The 19,681-nt window shown below is 47.1% G+C and overlaps 1 protein-coding gene across 1 annotated transcript in view; it reads left to right on the forward strand.

Moving 5' to 3' along the window:
- The first annotated feature begins 4,516 nt into the window (after nt 1-4,516).
- The window catches only part of CARNS1 (carnosine synthase 1), a 23,520-nt gene continuing 8,355 nt past the window's right edge, over nt 4,517-19,681 (forward strand). Inside the window, exons 1-8 of the mRNA XM_015424192.1 lie at nt 4,517-4,542; nt 7,067-7,086; nt 8,056-8,308; nt 9,228-9,317; nt 14,837-15,324; nt 15,553-15,754; nt 16,269-16,354; nt 16,899-17,130. Coding sequence (XP_015279678.1) covers nt 7,081-7,086; nt 8,056-8,308; nt 9,228-9,317; nt 14,837-15,324; nt 15,553-15,754; nt 16,269-16,354; nt 16,899-17,130 — 1,357 coding nt within the window. The 5' untranslated portion in view covers nt 4,517-4,542; nt 7,067-7,080. The remainder of the gene's footprint in view (nt 4,543-7,066; nt 7,087-8,055; nt 8,309-9,227; nt 9,318-14,836; nt 15,325-15,552; nt 15,755-16,268; nt 16,355-16,898; nt 17,131-19,681) is intronic.

Consider the following 19,681-nt stretch of genomic DNA (forward strand, 5'->3'; position numbering starts at 1 on the left):
CCCGCCGCCGCCGCCGCCGCCGCCGCCGCCGCCACAAAGTAGCCTCCCCTGTCCCCCTACGGTAGATTAAGCTGCCTCTGTGGACTGCCTTCACACACGCAGGATTCTGCCCTTGCCTTTTCTTACCGTGAAGGGAATTACCACCCCACGCACAAATATGCACTGTGGATGCAGGCAGGCTCACTCTCCTTTCTCCCTTCTCCCTGGATGGGTGGCGGCTGTAATGTGCCCCAGGGTCATTTAGAAGAACCCCCCCCCCCAAAAAAGGAGGGGAACCAGCATACATGAATTGTTGCAAAACACAAGAGACCGCTGGCTGAAATCACTCTAAGGTGAACAAATATATATATATATAAATATAAATATTATTTAATGCCGAGTTCACTAACACAATAACCATATAACTATATGAAGCCAAGGTAATCTTACAAAAACCAACAGTAGTACAAAAAAGTAAGGATCAGTGGTACAGAGAAGTAAAGTCCCCAAAATTTCAACGTGTCTCACTCCTGTTGTATTATAATCCCATGGTCCAACTTGACCCGCATTCATCATAGAATGGACTCATATAGTTCCAGAAGGATCCATATACTCTTGAAATCCAAAAAGTAATCTGGATGCAAGCTGCCACATTCCGAATAATTCTTTTTCAAAGTCAGTAGGCTGCAGTGGGACTAAATGCAAATTCAAGGCATACACAGGAGGATAAACAATCAAACAATATGTATAAATGGCATAGAATATAAATTACAAAAATGCAGAGAAACTCACCCCAGTCTCAGTAGTGGCACATACAGAAACCAGTTTAGTCAATCCCAGAGGGTGATCATGGGTCCTTATCCTGCCATGTGTTGCATCACAATTTATATCCAAGTATCAGGCTGCAGCAACACAGGTGTCAAAAAGGCAAATCCAGTCTTGGGTTGTATTAAAAGGGCCAACAGCATCAAAATCGCAGGAGGTCATAGCCCCTCTGTACACTGCCTTGGTCAGGCCGCACCTGGAGTCCTGTGTGCAGTTCTGGAGGCCTCACTTCAAAAAGGATGTGGGCAAAATCGAGAGGGTGCAGAAGAGAGCAACGAGGATGGAGACTGAGCTCACGAGGAAAGGCTATAAGGGTCTTGGGAATGTTTAGTTTGGAGAAGAGGAGATTGAGGGGGGGACATGAATGATTGCTCTCTTTAAATATTTGAAAGGATGTCATTTGGAGGAGGGCAAGGAGCTTTTCCAGTTGGCAGCAAAGGAGAGGACCCAAGCAACGTTTTTAAATTACATGCAGAAAGGGATCGGCTGGATATTAGGATAAACGTTTTCATGGTCAGAGTGGTTCAGAGGTGGAATCAGCTGCCGAGGGAGGTGTGAGCTCCCCTTCACTGGCAGCTTTCCATAAGAGGCTGGACGAATATTGGTCAGAGATTCTTTAGGCTGCTCCTGCATTGGGCAGGGGGTTGGACTGGATGGTCTCTGGCCCCTTCCAACTCTATGATTCTGATTCTATTGGCACAAGAAGAAAAGAGGTAGTCGTAGCACACATCCTAAACGAAAGCTAAATTCTTGCCCCGGTCACACGGGCCGGATATCGTGCGGGGGGGGAGGTGTGGCTAATTGCCCCGGCACAGTTTGATCTGCGATTACATGGTCAGGTCCGCCGGTGGCACACCACGAGTCCTTCCCTCGGCACCGAGGGACCGGAGGGGAATGCCGCATGCCGGGCGCGATCACACCACCGGCGTCTGGAGGCAGCCCGTGGCAGACGTTGACTAGTACCTTGGAGGTACTCGTTTTTTAAGGTGCATTGTCGGCGGTAAGCCACGGGTGCGCTCCACTTCCCAGATGTTGGGGTGTGATCGCGCCCGGATAATCCGCCCACCCTCCATGCCGCTCCCACGGCAACTTTGCTGTTACATCTCTTTAGTCAGACTGCTAGTCATCCATTCTCCACGCTGCATAGACTGAGAGGATAAAATTGTGGACCAGGCCACCTCAGGCCGCCGGGGGGGGGGGTGGCTGAGGGGGGGCCTTGTCCTATTTTTGAAAGTGCCTCACCTTAAAAGCTCTCTGTGGAGAGCAGACTAGCTAATTCGGGTGAGGGCCAGGCTGCGTCTTCCTCTCCAGTGGGCTGGTTGAAGCTTTTTAGGACAGCAGCCCAGACTGTCTCCCACTCACCTGGAGACTCACGTGAGACAAAATTCTGTCCCCTCAGGGAGGAAAACGGAATAGCACAGGAACTGCAGCAGCATGGCCCCTGCACTGTAAACAGTGTGTCAGATGAGGTGTTGAAGTCATAAACGTTGTATTCGTCTCCCCTCAGAACAACCACGGTGAAGGGAGCCACCCTTTGCCTAATCCGTAGATAGGACTCCCAGTCTAAAAATGAGGTGGGGGGTGGAAGAGAAACGGGTACATTCCTGAAGTGTGAATGTCCTCCGAGCTACAGCTGGAATGAACAATAATCTTTCACATGATGGCATCAGATTTTAGTCTTTTCCCCCCTTTGATTAATACTAGGTCAGAGTGAATCTACATCCCTTATCACTGGCTCACATCAGCCACCAGGAGTCATTAACCAAACAAGGCAAATCAGACCATTTCCTCAAACAATGGGGCAAGTTGATAAGCTTGTGAGTGCAGATAGCTGAAGTGGCTGGAAATGAGCCTATTTTTTTCAAGTACAGGATCTCAGATCAATCTCTGCTCCCACAATTTAGGATGCATGCAAAACTTCTTCCTTTGATGACTATACTAAAATTTCAGTGATATGCACTTGGTAGTTGGCCCACTTGAACTCAGTGGGATTTACTTGGGATTAAAAATTTATACAGGCTCAAGCTGCCCAATGAAAGGAGGCAGGCCCCTTTGTGAAGCCAGGTGTTCTGCCATTGCAGCCCCGGGTTCTTTATCCAGTTTTCACTTGGAATTCATTACTCTTCAAGCAGACTCTTTGTTTCCATTGCCATGCAGATATGACATACACGCAGCCAGCCATCAACTTACATAAACAAATTAAGCAATCCCAGATCTTCAAACAACAGTTTATGAATTAGCATTTCATTATAATGAAATAGGAAGCACATCTACTAACTTCTAATGCAATTTTTTTGTATTGTAGTGAGAGAGCTACATGCAGGTGATTTTGTAAGGCACTTGACTTCATTTTATGTTTACTCTGGGGCTAAAAGAACTAGTCTCCCTTATTGCATTACACGTGTGCCATCACCAGAATCTCTCTCCTCTATTTAGAGTTGCCAGCTGATAAGGCCTCATGGCTCATAGATTCTTACTAGCAGCTTGAACTGCAAAAATCATAGTGTCGAGATAAGTAAGCAGTAATGTCTACAGAACATGCTTTTATTAAAATCACAGGAGTAGGGCCCATTGAAACAGTGGCAACTCTATTCCCATTAAAGTTTGCAACTCATCCCTTTCAGTATGCCTCAGGAACACTATGCTGTATACTCCTTTGATTCATTCAGTGCATTGACACAGCAGGAACACATATATCCAAATACTATCCCTTGTTATGAGCAGGAATTTGCCTGGATTCCTTATTTGGAAGGATATGCAGTTATGTCTGTTCAGAGGGAAGCAAGTCATTATTCTCAACTGTGGAATGGCCCGCTTTATTCATTTTAATGCTGGGATTCTTAGGACTACTCTGAAGCGTTCCAGTGGGAAATAAATTAGTTTTAATATCAAACTCTTGCTTTGGTAATGTGGAAGCACTTCTGGCAGTAAATCCTGAAGCCCCAAAGCAGCCGCACAATACTTGTATAAATGCAGTTAGGGTTTTCCCCAAACGTCTTGAAGGAGAGCTTTCTTTCTCAGCAAAATGAAACCAGTTGTACATGCTCCCTCCCTTTGTCTCAGCAGCTATCTACAGATAGAGAGTGCCACATACTCTATTGATTAACTCTCTAGTTTTCAGGGATTATTCTGAAGCCAATTAGAACAGATACTTTGCTGTTTCAATGCAGGCAGTTGTTTGAGACTTGTAACAGATAGCAGTTTCTTTGACAAGACAACAGAAGCAAAATCATGTATTGTTTAGAAGATTAACTTCAACATGTGTATATTGATTACAATAAATGCCATTAGCGCGTAATATCCCCTTCACAGTTCAGATTACAATCTTACTTTAAAAGTTCTATTTTTAAAAAAGCAAGTCAGTGAACTGATTAATTATACTGATAACTTAATTAACACCTTCTACTCTAGCTATACTAAAACAAGATTTTGCCAGATAAGAGCCCTAAATAGCAAGCTTTAATTGAACAATGACTGAGAATAATCAACTAAAGCTTAAATTGCTGATCATGGATTAATTGGTGGTGCTAGCAACAAGTGAAGACTCTGGAGCTTAAAAGACCTCCTCACCTATAGAACCTCTTTCTTGCAACAGAATGAATGAAAACAAAATGTGAAGACACTTCCTAACACTGCATCGTTCCCCTGAACTGAATTGGAATATGATGTTGAAATTAATGTTATTGTGTTTCTGACACCTAAATCTGCAAAACTACTTACTCTTGAACTTGATTAACTGTAAGTCACATTGTATGCACATTTGCTGAGGAAAACAATAAAAGTCACTTTCCTTCCGATAGTGGGTGATAATGTTTGCTCATTAAATTGCAAAGTACCAGTCCAGGTGTACATAAGGTCAAACAGAGAATGTGTCCCAAGGGCAGAGATGCAACCACATCTAAGAAAGGTTGTAATCTCGTATACAGTCCTGCTGCCTAACTGTGAGGAGGTGTGTAGCACTCCCCCCCCCCCCCCCTTAAAAGAAGATCCATCATCGGTGCTGATATACGTCGCCTCTGATGTTGTTTTTGTTGGTAAAAGATATCTATAGATATTTGTAACATTATTCTAGATTCAGACTTCTTCCCAAAGTGGTTGTCCTGATAATACTGGAGAACCAACCAATAATAGATGGGGTGTAGAGAGAAAATGATGCTTTGCCAGCTAGTGGGAAAGTCCAGTGGGCTGAAAGCCAGCAGGCATTTCTCTCTCCCCCGCTTGTGGTCTCAGCTCACCCCTCCAGGGCCTCTCATGTTCCTTAAGTAGGTCCCGAAAGGGAATGGGGATCTCTGGCCCCCATGAAACAAATAAAATATGGCTTCTTTAGGACATTTTGGGTCATTTTGGATGAGTCTGGTTAATGCAACTCTTATCACAAAGAGACAGAAGTGAATTTATTTGAATTATCATGTTGGCTCAGATGGGTGGGTCAGCCTTACATGTTTCAGTTTCTTTATCTTTGTTAAACTGCTATGTATCGAGCAGCCAAAGAATACGGAGGGCAGGAATATATAATGAGTTATAAGCCTTGGAATCAGGTCTCAGTGCTGGAATTTTGCTTTCCAGGAATGGAGGAATTCTGTCCTCCAGTATTCTTCTGCTACAGAGCACATAGCCGTGTAACTCACTATCAATTTGCGTTACACTGAACAATTTGAGTTTAGATTTAGGATAAGGTTTTGGAAGAATTTGCATTTTGTTCCCCTTTTTATCCCAGAATAGGAAAGGAGGATTGGAATGCATGGAACTTTGTTAAGAGGTGGGTATGTAGACAGATGGATAAAGAATATAGTACCATAGAGAGGTGCAGGACCCTGTGCTATGTGAAATAGTGCCATTCCTTGACTAGTGAAATTTCACCACATCACTCTAGTTCTTAGTAAACAGTTAGTAGAAACTAGTTACTTTCCCTCAAGACATTTATCTGCAAGTATGGAGTTAGAAACTTTCTGATTTTAAAAAAAACACCACAGGATTTTGCCAAAGCCTCCAAATTTTGCATTTTCAGTTGTATTCCATGCTTGTGGCATGATCACAATGGAAGCATTTCCAAACGTCTCTGGTTCATTACCCATTGGTTGAGAAGAGGAGAAACTAGAAGTGAATCTGCAGCCTCTTAGCCTGTAAACAACCAACAGTTTGTTTTTAAAGAGTTGACTTTGGTGTGATGGGGCCATCATTGTACATGGTTTTCATTATCTTTTCTTTTTGTCCTGATGTCATTTCTGGTCAAAGATGGCTCTAGCCTGAAAAATTCATGGGCAGAGATGATGACGGGATGGATGTGACGATGGGATGGATATGCCTGTTGTCGGCCATGATGGCGCAACATAACGTCTTCAGCTCCTTCAAAAGTTCTAGAATGTTAGGGCTTTGCTTTTAGGTATTTACATCTCTGGCATTTGTCAATGACATTTCTCTAGAATTCCCTCAGGGCAAAGGGTAACTGTGATCTAGTGCCACAGGAAAACCAAGTGACAGCAGAGAAAGGTGGTACTTTTGTAAACCATCTAAGCCCACAGTAATAGAGTGAGAAAGGGGGTAAGTGGGTAAACATGTGAGTTTAATTCCTAACCTCATTTTTTTTTTATCCTAGTCTTCTTGAATAGCTGGACATTTCACAGTTCGTTGATCTTCAGGGAACTTCTCAGCAAATAGTGCAGCATGAATACACAGAACAGGGCACTTGCTTGGCACCAGAACATATCCAAAGGCCAGCACAGGGCCCCAGGCACATACCAGCCACAAGTATTTTCTTACTCTGTTCCATCCTTGACTGGAGTGATGATTAATTGTAAAGCCCTGGTGTGCTTTGCTATTATTGCTCTTAAAAACTTAGCCACAGCCCCTGTCACTCAACACACACCCACACAAGTCCTGTTTCTGCACTGTCACTCTCACTTGCATAACTTGGGTGAGGTTGCCCTGGGGCAACTTGGAAAGGGATGCAAAAGAGGCACTAAAGAACAGGTGATAGATTGATCATTGCTAAAGATTCTTTATACATTATTTCCATGTGGAATAATTAAGCGTGATTTTGGGATGACCTGTCAATCCACATAGCCGTTTACTCAAAGGACAATAAGCCATACAGAGTGGCTACACTGTACTTTTCCATTGGCCCTGTCTCTTCAGCCTCATACAGTAAAGTACGTCATCTGCACAATTAAATGGGGTTTTCATCTCTGGGGCTGAAGATGAGATGACAGCCTAGGTCACAACTGGCACAAAAAAGTCACTTATCTTTTTTCTTCCCTTGCAGCATCTTCACCCTGAATGATGGTGAGTCCGGCCCTTCTTTGTCTCTCCTCTCTTCCTGCCTTGTATGTCTCCCTTCTTCTACCCAACATATATCCCACTTCTGTCTCTTGCTTAGACCAACATATATCAATTTGCTGTCTTTATAAATCCCCCCTGAGATTCCTAAAGGACTTAGCATAAAATAGAGTACCTTAGAAGACTCTGAAGGCAGGAGACAGGATGTTTGCAATGGTAGCTCAGCAGTGCTGTAGATGAGGTGAGATACCTGTCTCCAGGCACCACTTTTCTGCTGTGTTCTGTTGAAGTTCTTGGGTATAGCAAACAGCCACCTGTGTGCTGAAGAGTCTTGAGAAGTTGCACTGGGCCTGCACAAGGATAAGCTAAAATATCAGCTGATTAGCGGGGTTCTCCGCTGCTGCTCCTTCCTGTGCCTCCCAGTCTCCCATGACATGCAGGCATTTGGCACTGTATTAATCTGCCAGAAGTATTTTCCTCCACCCTGCACTGGGCCCCATAAATTCTACCAGTGCTTCTCTCCTTTTCTGCTGAGTGATGGCGTCCTTGGAAGCTTCAGTGGGACACACACTCTTGCCTCCTGTCCTGCACCCACAGGCCTTTGCTGTCCTCTGCGTCTGTTCCTGGACACTTCATCGATTGATCATCCTGGTGTCCTCATAATGGTCTGTCCCATCCCATTAGAGAATAGAGGGGTACTTTTGTCTCATTCTTATCAGGCATGCAGGCCAAGCGACCACAGAATCCAGAGAGTCTCATCTGCTTATTTTAGAGGGTTCCTAACTTTCTTAATGGCATCACAGTTCAGCCCCATCCCTAGCACGCATAGGCAAGATTCTTTTCCTTTGGAACTTACAGTGCCCACTTGCTGAGAAGTGTCCTTTCCCCGATACTTGAGTGAGGTCTTCACTGCAGCTAAGCTCCTTCTCCTCTCCTGGGTGCACTTCCCACTCCCCTGCCTTTCTCTGCCTACAGCTGTCTCTGGACCAGATCCACACAGAGCCTCCCCCAACACCCAAGGAACTGGACTGGGCAGAACAGGGGTTTCTACCACCCCTGAGCCCTCTGCGTTGTGCCTGGCGCCGAGATGTGCCCCTGGATTGCAAGATCTGCCCTGAGGATGCGCGGGCACGGGCCTGGACTGCCTACCACTATGACCTGTTGCAGTGCACCCTGCAGCAGGAGGGGCTACCAGAGACTGTTGACCTCACCAAGGAGCCCCGGACAGGTGAGCTGGAGGACTCTGGTGGCTCACAGACAGCTCCTCTCTAACGCCTGGCTGGAGCCATTAGAGTTAGTGTTATGATTTTATTTTCCCTGGTGGTTATTAACTTATAACTTAAACGATTTGGTGTATATAATAATTCCCCCCTCCCCCCCAAGATATTCCCTTAAGAAAGGCTATGTAGCCCAAACTGAGCTGGAATTTTTGTTATTGTAGCTTTAGGTCACCTATTGCATCCTCCTTTGGATATGACGATGTCCCTCTTGTATGAGGCTTTGTGCAGTGGGGCCAGCCTGTTAGGGAGAGACTTCTGCAGCCCTTTTTAACCAGTCCTTGGAGATCTGTTTGCGGAGGATCCCCTAGTATTAAAGAGGGAGGTTATTCAGCAAAAGATTATAACAGTAGTGTTCTATGAGGGGCGTGGCTGGCACATGACCTGCTGGCATTTTCAGAAGAAAGCATTGAGAACTGGAGATGTGGAGTTTAGTATGAAATTCAAACTAGGGCTTAAACGAAAATATTTAGCAATATAATATGTAGGATGGATTCAGGGAATCAGCTGAGGTGGTGACTAAAGTCACTGCAAAGTGACTTAATGTGAATTCTCTGACGAATCCCCCTCTCTGGGATTACGCTCACCTTTCCGGGGAAACCTACAAGATGAGGAGTGATGATTTCGCCATTAGTGTGTGATGCATCAGAGCATCAAAACAACGCCAGAGAAATTACTCTTTGAGGCTTTGCCACTTTAGCTCACCTGTTCATCTGAAGCCAACAATAGCATTACTCCAGGGAATTAGATGTGGCTAAGATGGTGGAATCATTTACAGTATTTTCAAATACCAGAATGTGAAATTGCAGAACAAGGATGTTAACACCCCAAACTTTAGTATAAGGAATGTGGCATCCTTATGTTTTCCAGGATTTGGACCCTCCGACGTTACCATCTGTATCTTGGGCTCCCCCACTTCATACCTGTCTGTGCTTCTGGAAGGTGGCAACCAGTGTCCTGGTGAGTTCCACCCGGCAGTCATGGCTGAAAGGCTTACTTGGGCGATGAGCCCATTCTAATCAGTTACGTAGAGCTGAGGAGCCCAACCTTACTTGAGAGAACGGCTACATTAAAATGTCCACAGGCAGGGATATTTCAGAGCTGTGTCTCTCATCAGAGTGTCTTGCCAGTAACAGACAACCAAAGTTGCTTCCGCCCCCTTTTAATATGGAAGCCGAGTGTTTTCCTCTATGCAGACCGGGAGGGCAGGGCCGATTGGGGAAAAAGCAGCCAGCTTGTGCCACTTCCCCTCAAGGAGTGCGTGGAGAGTGCTCTCCCTCCCCACATCAGTTTGTAAGACTCCTAGAGGTGTGCCAAGTCTAAAATGCCTGCTGATTACAGTCTTGTGGTGCATATGTGCTGTTGTGAACGGCATCTCACTTGCATATATTTTACTCAAGAGAAGGGGCCTGCATGATTCCCCCCCCCCGCAAGGGTAGATAAGCAAACTGTTGAGGAAAACACTCTGAGAGGCAGAAGCGGAATTCCTGGGCTATCGGAAAATTCTGCTTGAATCCTCTTGAGTCCTCTTAAAGTTTTAACCTGCTCCTAATACCTTCTGCTTCTTCATTTCTGGAGCAGAAGCAGTGCGGCTTGTACATACATCAGTCTGCTTTCAAGTGAGGGTTCTTTTTCACAGCTGAAGGATTGTTCTTTCACAGTTCATGGAAGCCAAACTAATGCTGTAGTTCTGCACTCTGCGCTTGGGTTCTTGCTCCGTGTCTCTTCCTCCTCCCCAACCTCTGCAAGTTCTGATTTGGGCTTTTGTCAACTTTCTGAGTTTTCCCTGGCTCTGGTGTGGGTTTCCCCAACCGCACTTTGGGATGATCATTCCTGAAAGATGGTACCCAAAGCAGGTTTGAGGGAAACCCCTTCCACATCTGGTACCCCCTCCCTGGTCAACCACCATTCCCCCCCCACACACGCACACACTTCTGTGAGCTTTTGGCTGTTTTTTTTTCTGATATTGGTAGTATATCACTATAGTGTTAAAACACTACAGTGCTATTTTTACAACTGGGATTTTAAAAAACCAGCCACCTGGCTGGGCTGGAGGGGAAAGTGCAAAGAAAAATCTCTGTAACGAGGTTCTGTTTGCCACTGCAGATGCGAAGGGATTTGCAGCAGCAACGTGAACAGAATAGGGAATCGACCTTGCCCCATGTGGAAGCAACCTACACCTATCATGATATCCCAAGTAAACCTCCACAGTGAGCTCCTAAGTACGTTTACTCAGGAGTAAGTGCCATTCGCCTTGACCTGGCTAGCCCGATCTCATCAGATCTCAACAGCTAAGCAGGGCCGGCCCCGGAGAGTGTCTGGGTGGGGTGGGGTGGGAGGCCACCCAGGGAGTCCAGGGTCACGACGCAGGGTCAGGCGATGGGCAGACCTCCCTCTGAGCGTCTCTTGCCTTGGAAACCCCTTGCTGAGGTTGCCAGAAGGGCCATGTATTGCAATGGGACAGGACTGCCTCTTCCCAGTTACTGATTATACTGCTCCTGAACCTTTAATTAATAATTTACAATTATTCTTTTCACTTTCCTTTTTTTCAAATTCATCTGTCACTTCTGTACATCTGTGGAACTGAAAATAATATATATTTTTAATTCCACACTTGCAAGGAAAAAATAAAATGTACACGCTCATACTTAGTATAATTGACCATTTAAGGAGTAATTTCCTGACCTGATTTCCTGTTTGCAATTCCATAACCTTTAAAAATGGGGGAAGGGACTGTGCGGCAGGACACTTCCAAACCCAGTGCAGCCAGGAGATAGTGGTGCATTACCAGTCTTGTCCCTGGCCTGGCCACTGTTTCTGCCATGTTCATCCACAGTCAGTCTACATTAGACAAGCTAGTGCTGCAGTTGTCTCCAAAGCCAAAAATATTATCGAAAACCAGATCTGCAAAAAGACAGCACAGAAAATACTGGACTATGGTGGTTTGATGGCAGCATCTTCTGAATTCTCCACAGTAAATAATGGCAGTATGGCTGGTGTGGAGGCCTCCTTAACTACTGTTGCAAACTAGTTAAGGAGTTACATTTCAGCCAGTGCCTGCTGATTCTTTTCTTTTACTTCCGAAACATCTTCAGGAACTCTTATCGGATTACCATGCCATCTGAAGGCTCTTGGAATTAACCATTTATTCTTGTGTTACAGCCAGTGACGTGGGAGGGAATGTGCTTGTTAACGTTTTATGTTCTATCAATTTGTTTACTACACGCTTTTAAAGAAGGATATTCCACAAGTGCCTTTGTACATTATTAGGCACGTTAGAACTGGGGTTGAAGACTTTCAATCAATCAGTTGTCCCAAATGTGAACTTCATTGTTATTCTGCCAAACATCATCTAGCCTAAAGGACTACAGTATCAGTATCAGAATCATTTTATTGTATGGGGCCATAGGCCTTCACAATATCAAACACTCTCAGAGAGTTTGTGTATAACATATGAAAGGACGACAGATTTCACAGGTCCTTAGAACCTTTTCATTCCATTCAGGACTTGTTTTAGAATGTACGTATGCATAAATGAGTGCAAAGGAGCTAAATAGAAGAAGTCTTAAAAGGCAAAGAGAATATAATACATGATTTGGGAGACAGATAATCCAGAGCACTGAAGGTAGCTTGGAAGAGATGTGTGTAGAGTCATACCTATTTGCCAGTGGTGAATGTTTCATGGGTGTGTCTGTTATTTCAGAAATCTGCAAAATCTGCCTCATCAGGGGTGACAGTAGGACAGAAGAAGTCGAAGGGCTCTTCTACACAGAGCCTGTTATGTCCCCTGTTTCAGGAACGGCCGTAGCTTTCCCCAGGCGGGCGGCATACGGGCTCTCATAGGCCTTTCAGAGGCCAGGGACTGATGCTTAAACCTGGCATCATGTGCATATGCATTTGGAATTATTTATCAGTCATCAAATATGATTTATGCCCAATTGGACGATAAAGTACAAGTGAGGCTATACAAACAACCCTTTATAATATGTGGAGGGCCCTTAACCTTGCAGTTTTTATCCCACATGCATAAGCCCTGCAGGCTGCTTCACTAGAGGATGGCAATTCAGCATCACAATTCCTATACAAAATCAAGTGATTGGATGGATCTCAAAAGGTTATGGCCCTGTCAGCCTTACTGGTGTGACATGCGACGTGTGTTCTTTGGCCCCAGGATAGCTAAATGGTGTTTAGTCATGAATAACGGTAACTGGATTGCTTACATGATATATAGACTTAACAAGATAATAGTTTGGGTTTCTTTTTCTGTATTTGAAAGTACTTTATAATAAACCACCGTTTCCTTGGTGCCTGAAATTTGTCAGTACGTTCTCTCTTGCAGTCCTGTCTGGACCAAGATATCCAACTGTGCATGCTTCCCACAGACTCTTTTGGGCAGCTGTTGCTCCATATTCCTGGCGTTCCTCCTGTCTGTTCTCAGAGGCTGAGAAGAGCTGTTGGTAACCAGAGCTCTTCTGGCAGCTGAGCTGCTCAGATTTCCCTCCGGCTACAGTGCATATAGAAGCACAGGGCTGGAATGAACCAGAAGGTCAACACACACACTCTCTCTCTCTCTCTCCCCCCCCCTCTCTCCCCCTCTCTCTCTCTCTCCATATCCTGCACCAAGGCACAGTCCTCCACCCATCCGCTTCCCGTATGACTCAAAACAGTTTATTCACAAACTGGTAGCACTTCTGCTTGTGCAGAAGGTTGTGAAAGCCAACTCGCACTATATGGTAGAATGTAGAGACAAACAGTGCCACCGTTTCAGTGACAAAGAGACCAGGTTTTTTTGTAATAACCACAGAAGCAGCAATGAAATGAAGTGGCAGGGGGAAAAAAAATAGGGAAACAGAGCTGTGACAAGGCATGGTGCTGGATCACCACGAACAGCATCATGCGCATGCGCATGGCCATTTAAAGTAGATTTTTATTGTAACCTTGGTTTGAAAAATAAAACTCTGTATTGCAAAGTGGGTCACAGGGTAGGGAGAGCATCCAACCACAGGAACAATAAAAGCAAAGGTGTGGTTTTAGTGCAGAGCCTTATCCAAACAATTCCTTTTAAAGAAACGAAAGAAACCACAAAGCAGTGTGAATTTCTTGGATATAATGTGCCGCCCAGCCCATTGACATTTTCAGAATGAAATGTGTCCAAACTTGTCTCTACAGTAGTGGTCTCAAGAAATGAGTTCCTCCGTCTCTTAGCATGCAATAATGACCTGCAAAGAACAGCAACAGTAGTATTGGGGCTAAGAGGAAACTGGCCAGGGGCCTGGATTACAGCAAGGATGGCAACCAAGAGGCTTCTACCCTTGGGCTGCGATCACTGTTCCCTCTAAGCTGTGGGGTCTTGTGAGCAAGAAGTCTACTTTGTGAGCTACTGGCATTAAAGCTGTGAGCAAGCAGTTTGGCTGCTGCATAAATTACCGTATTTTTCGCTCCAGAAGACGCACCTAACCATAAGACGCACCTAGTTTTTAGAGGAGGAAAACAGGAAAAAGTGCCTCTTCTGCTGCTGTTCAGTGGGGAGAGAAGCCTATGCAAACCAAAATGATTCAAGAGGGCTCTTCTACACAGGCAATAGGGTTACACTGTACAAAAGACTTCACAAAGTTACTTGAACAAATTATTAGGGTACACCCAACACCTCCTATCCACACATGCTTAAGGTAGGATAGTAGCTCAATATTTCATTAGCAGTGGTACTTAAGAATATCTGTTCCAGTGCAACAGAACAAAGTTTGAGTTCAGTGGCACCTTTAAGACCAACAAAGTTTATTCACATGAAAGCTAAGACCCAGAATTAAACTCAAACTTTGTTTGGCACACTTTGTGTTTATTGACGGTTAACCTTTATTTAAGCTGGTTATAGCTTAAAAAAGAGAGGGGGGGAAGGAAGGATGGAAAGGGAAAGAAAGAAATGGGAGAAAGGAAAAGAAAGGGAGCAAAGAAAGGGGAAGAAAAAATGGGAAGAAAGGGACAGAAAATGAAAGCCTCTGTGTATGTTTGCTTTCCCCAAGTTCTAAATTACCCCACCAGCAGTTAAAAAGGAGCTTGAAGACACTTACATTTGAAACGACCGGTTCTCAGGTCCATTCAGCATATAAAAACGAAAGTAAAACAAGAGCTCCAAGAGGACCAAACTAAATCACACAGATATTAAGGGAAGAGCAGACTGTTCCATTGGAGGGGGGGGGGAGAGAAGGCTGAACGGGGCTTGGATCTCTTGGATCTCTTAGAGCAGATGATCAGGGTGTCGATGGCCCTGAGTGACTGCAAGGTGCCAAACCGCCCAGCTGCTCCTGACTGCTCTGTTGTGAGCATTGCACAGGCTGCCTAAGGTTGGCAGCCCCTCCCCAAACGTTTAGCACAGGACATTTTTGCCATCCTAGAAATCCAGGGCAAGCGTCTCTGGAGCACGGGTCCATCTCTTGCACACGCTGAGGGGGGGGGGGTGTTCTTGTTTTCCTTCTCCTCAGGTAACATGCTGCTGTGCTTGTCGCCTGCCTGGCTCTCCAAGGTGCCCTCGGAGTCTCGCCCAGGGGAGTCTTCTTTGCTGGTCTTCAAGGCTGTGACTTTTGACCTTGGTGGCCTCACCACACTGGAGGAATTTGCACCCCCGCGCCGTGTCACCTACTTCACAGGCTGCTTTGGGCCGTGCAAGGTACAGGGCCAGTCTGCTGCCGAGCTGGCCCGGGACCTCGACTGTCCCACGGGGGGCTCCGGAGAGCTGGCGCGCCTGCTGGAGGACAAGCTGCTAACCCGCCAGCTCATGGACCAGCAGGCACACGTGGCCGTGCCCCCCACCCTCGCGTTCACTTTCAAGCGCCCACTGCCTCTGCGGAGCATGACAGAGGAGCAGCGGATCCGCATGGTGGAGCTGAGCGGTCGGGAGGGACAGGACAACCTGCTCCAAGAGGAAATCACGGCCTTCTTGCAAGGGGGGGCCATGGAGCCCTACGACCAGGTGAGGAGCCCTGGACCCGACATGGGGCGGCTAGAAAGGCAAGGTTAAGAAGGGGGTACTGCGGAGCTAGAACGGTGCATTTCTTGTGATCCTTTTTGGATACAGCTCAGATATTGACAAGTCAGGAAAACTATATGTGGGGGGGCCATTGAGGAGTCGAAAGTGCATTTCATGGGAAAGGTGTTCAGTGCAGGATCCTCAGGCCTGTCTCTGTTGTTTTTCCTGCAGGTGGTCGTGAAACCATCAGGCTGGCGCTGGAGTGGAGCTCAAGCAGTGTCGTTCCATGCTAAGTTGGAACAGGGATGCATCCTGCAAGCTGTTCTTGCGTTTTTGGAGACCTTGGAGGAGGAGGAGAGCATCTTGCTCGAGGCCTTCATCCCTACTGCTCGCATGGTCCAGCCTGGCTCTTCTGACACAAGCAACTCCCCATGTAAGGGATATCTTATAGTTACCTCCCACTAAGGTCAGCTCCCCTACTGCGTGGCTGGATCCACATGATACTGGATACTGTGCTATAGTGATCTCCCACCTCCTGGATCTTCCTGTCAGGACAGGAAATCCAAGGAGGTAAATTATTTCAGTAGCACATCATTCAGTGACATCTGGGTCCTACTGTTGAGAGAGACACCGTCCCTCACACTTTCTCTGCTGCCTTCATCTCATTAAATCTTACTTTGTATTTGGGAGAGATGGGTATCCAGTCTGCTAAATGGGAGAAGCTGGACGATTGATGGCACCGACAGGGTGGAAAGGCTGCCATGTTGGCATCCCGGCATCTCCTGGGTCATTCTGCACTGCTTATTTGACTCCACACCAACATATCCCTCTGCTTTTGCTCTCTGGTCCTGTTCTTTCACCCTCCTTTCACATGCTGCACTCCTATCTCTGATATATTCTATTGCCTTTCCCTATTTCTCTTCCTGCCCTGCATCACTGATTTCTAGGCAACACATCTCTGCGACCTAATCTGGCAGTTCGAATCTGTGCTGTTGTCTGCAGATCCCGAAAGGACCAGCCTCTACTGAGCAAGGTAACAGGAGCCTTGACAGCCGTTTGCAGCGGCCATTTGCGGGCTGGGAGCCCAAGGCCCAGGGAGTAATCCCTGGCAGAGAGCGGCAGTTTTTTGAGCAGGACAGCGGAGAGGGGGGGGTGTCTTTTATTCCCCAATGCAGAGGGGATTGATTGGGTGGCAGAGCAGAGAGAGTGAGGTTTTCCCACCCATTTTGAACTGGCTTTGGGGGGAACAGGCACAAAGAAACAGAAGGTACTTGAGGACTGGGATGATCTTCTGACTCTAGTTTTTGTTTGGAACACGACTAGTTTGGCTTACCATCTCTAACCTCCCCCTGGATAGGGACTATACTAGGCATTCATTAATCGGGATAGAACTGTATTTTTGTTTCTTGTATAAATTCTGTGCATGCACATCATAGCTTGCTTTCAAAGCAAAATGAAGTGGACTGGCTAATTGATACTCTTAGAACGAAAGAGATGGTTGGAAAGGAGGGCAGCTGAATGACAGAAGCCCAGGAAGCTCTTACTTTTTTTCTCTCCCCCCTCCCCCCCCCCACCAGGTGGTGTGTGGTGTGGGCCGAGCAGATAAGCCCCTGAAGCACCAGGCCACGGTGCCACAGACCCTGGAAAGCAGCTTGCAGCAGTGGGGGCTGAAGGATGAGGCCCAGATCGCAGCCATCCATCTCCAGATAAAACAGAAGTCTGAGGCAGCCATGAGGGCCTTCCTGGATATGGAGGCTGGTCTGTCAGCTGAGCAAAGAGGTGGTCGCCGAGCTCAAACGGACATTGTTGGTGAGATTCCCTGCCAAATAGGGTGGAGCCTCTCTCTCATGGAGTGCTACAGTTTTGTTGCCCAAAAGTGCAGCAATTTGAAGTAGCTTGTTTAAGTGTAAGGAGCAAAACTCTACAATGATCTGCTTTGGAGGAGCCCTCGTCAAGCTCTGTAGGCTAAGAAAAGTCTCACACAGTATCCTGCTATAGGTCTGTGTGTCTCTTTCTCAAGTGGGGGCAGATCTGTGGATATCTAAAACCATGGATCGGGCCCACATTGAAAGATTTTTCTCCAAAATTGGGGGACCTACCAGATTTACAGAACAGTTCTAAAAGTTGCAAAATTTATATTGGGGTTAAATCCTACAAAACCGTGACTTTATAACTGTGCACGTGCAGATTACTTACTTGAGCTGCTGACATGTCAGCTCTGGAGGGTCCTGCTGGCTGCGCAGGGCCCTGCCGCCATGACTGCCGTGGAGGAGAGGAAGCAAGCCACGGGGGCCGGGGGAGTGACCAGCACTGCTGCAGAGGGATGGGGGAGGGGGAGGGTGGTTAGGAGAGCCACGGCCAGAGGTCATTTCGGGGGCGGTCGCGGGGGATCGCAGTTCCCCCGGGTGAGGTGCGGGGGGTGGGGCACATGACGAAGCCCCTCCCCCTGCTTCTGGCCGCCCCGCTCCCGGCCCTCATTCAGCCAGGAGGAGGCAGGAGAAGAGGGAGGGTAAGTTGCTTCCTCCCTGCCTCTCCCCACCCCTGCCTGCCTGGGGCCAGAGAGGGCCTTCGTGGGGTTTCCTTGCACTCCCGCCAGCCTTGCAGGTCCACCGCCGGGCCCCTCATGGGGCTCGGGAGTGGAGCTGCAAGGCCGGCGGTGGCGGCCGGGACCGTTGGGGGCGGGGTGTGTGGCCTTATGACACACTTCCGGTGATGTCAGGGGGTGTGGCCTTATGACACACTTCCGGTGATGTCAGGGGGTGTGGCATATGTTAATGAGTTATGCTCATGATTTCCCCTAGCTCTTTTTCTACGAAATGACCCCTGGCCACGGCTGTGGCTGGGGGTGAGAGGGGAGGAAGAAGTAAGCGAGCCGCTGGGAAAGCTGCCACTGCTGCTGCTGCTGGGGAAGGGGGGGGGGAGAAGCAGGCAGTCAGCCAGGAGAGTCAACACTGCTGCTTTGGGAATGGGAGAGAGTGGATGGGCAGCAGGTGGAGCTGCCACCACGGCTGCTGTGCAGGGAGCGGGGACAGTGGGAGGGTGGCCAGGAGACGTATGGGGGGCCAGAGAGATTGATGGCACAGGGGAGCAAAGAGAGAGAGAGAGAGAGAGAGAGAAAGTGATGGGGTGGGGGGGCAGAAAGGGAGTGAAAGAATGATGGTAAGGTGGGGAGATAGAGTGATGGGGTGGGTGGGGCAGAAAGACAAAGTTAGTGCCATGGCTAGAGAGTAAGAAAAGGGGTGGTGGGAGGTAGAAATAGTGGAAGATTGAGAGGGGAGGAAGCAAAGGTTGGGGGGATGGGATAATCGCTCCTGCAGGTCTCTTGTGGTTTGCTACGTATTTGTCTTTGATAGCGACGTGGACATTGACCCTGTGGGACGAGGGCCACTTGCTGTTCTTCCTCCAGCCGCAAGGCCATGCGGCCCCCTGGGAGTCAGTGGCGAGTCATGACCCTGCTCCCTGAGGAGTTGTGCTCTCTTTGGACCTTGCGCTGTAGCTCTGGTGTGGAAATGAATCCCTTGTGACTCATTGTTCTCTGTTCCCTACAAAACGTGCTTCTTGTAGCGTGGTGACCCACCACCAAGACTCCTGCTGCTCATGACTGGCAGGTCCTGGGAGAGCGGCCACTGCGGGGGGGGGGGGGGGGGGGGGTTGGCCAGGACAGGCACCACCGCTGCTTTGAGAATGGGGGAGAGGGGACGGGCAGTGGGGAAACCTTAATAGATAGAGTCTATAAAAAGACACGTGTATTTAACAAAGAATTTAAAAATCTATAAGGGCCCCATCACACCTCATGTAGAAATACCAGAATCTAACACACGAGGGGTTAATGGACTTGACCTGACGCGTTTCGGCCTGCAGAGGCCTTCTTCAGAAGTCAAACACATTGGCTTATATAATAGTACGGTACAATCATACAGGTATAAAATATAAATACAAGAAGGACCAGAAAAAAGTTGCTGTAAAAAATAGAGAAATGGGAAATTAAATACATACAATAAAATGAATAAATAAATTATAAGTATATTCTACTGAAAAACATATTGACTTACTTCCAAAATGAAACCACTGGGCACAGAATAAAAGTGCAAATGAGGCCTCCAAAGATGCAATCAGATCCCAAGTGGCAGGGCTCTTTTTGTAGAAAAAGCCCAGCAGGAACTCATTAGCATAATAGGCCACACCCAACAGCTGAAACTCATTAGCATATCAGGCCACACCCATGACAGTGTAGCTCATTAGGATATTAGGCCACACCCCCATGTTACCAGAAGTGTGGTCACAGAGGGAGAGCTTGTACCTGAATAAACCTTGGTCTTAAAGGTGCCACTGGACTCTTTTGGATTGCTAACTATCGGGG

Source organism: Gekko japonicus, unplaced genomic scaffold (assembly GCF_001447785.1).
Source record: "Gekko japonicus isolate JY-2015 unplaced genomic scaffold, Gekko_japonicus_V1.1 scaffold1380, whole genome shotgun sequence".
In the NCBI taxonomy this organism is placed as follows: Eukaryota; Metazoa; Chordata; class Lepidosauria; order Squamata; family Gekkonidae; genus Gekko; species Gekko japonicus.